At 40.7% G+C, this 621-nt stretch overlaps 1 protein-coding gene across 1 annotated transcript in view; it reads right to left on the bottom strand.

Annotated features, from left to right (window-relative positions):
* The window catches only part of LOC119589215 (mucin-12-like), a gene marked incomplete in the record, with an annotated part of 23,427 nt that overhangs the window by 14,577 nt on the left and 8,229 nt on the right, over positions 1-621 (bottom strand). The window contains 1 exon segment of the mRNA XM_037937814.1: positions 133-451. Coding sequence (XP_037793742.1) covers positions 133-451 — 319 coding nt within the window.

Raw genomic sequence — 621 nt, 5'->3', positions numbered from 1 at the left:
TTAATAAAATAGCATAATTACAATGAAGGCAGTACAGTACTCAACACTTTAAATGAAATATCTCCATACATGTTAAAATACACTAGGCACATTCAGTTTAAGCCTCAAACACTCAAACAGACAATTCCTTACCAAAGACTTCTTCTAAAAGGTTCTCAAAGGCTGGGTCTGCAGTGGTCTCGCTGATAATACCAGTGACGATGTGGTCCAGCTCTCGGATAAGAGCAACTTCTCCACCGGCGTTTGACGATGTCTCACTACCCAACTTCGCCCTGCCCTCTGTGCCTACTGCCATATCCCCTCCTATTGCGTTGCTGCTGCTTAGGCGACTACTAGCTGGCTCACTGTCCCTCACAACCGCCTTGCCCTGGTTTCCTAACAAGCCCTTGTTTATATTCTCGGCAATTTTCTCGTGCAGCGCAGTATTCTCATAAAGATTTTTCAAGATTTTCTGGAAAGAGAATGGATTATTGGCTACTTATGAATATGTAGAAGAAAGGGAGATGTAAGGAGCAAATAAGGGAGAATATGACATCTAGGAGAAAAGTAAATATGGTTGGCATTTTGTATCCTTAGGTAACATATTTATGGATTCAATAAAATGTTGCTCAAAAATCTAAA

This window comes from Penaeus monodon, chromosome 25 (genome assembly GCF_015228065.2).
Source record: "Penaeus monodon isolate SGIC_2016 chromosome 25, NSTDA_Pmon_1, whole genome shotgun sequence".
In the NCBI taxonomy this organism is placed as follows: domain Eukaryota; kingdom Metazoa; phylum Arthropoda; class Malacostraca; order Decapoda; family Penaeidae; genus Penaeus; species Penaeus monodon.
Note: the sequence above shows the minus strand (reverse complement) of the source record. Positions and strands in the feature narration are given on the sequence as shown.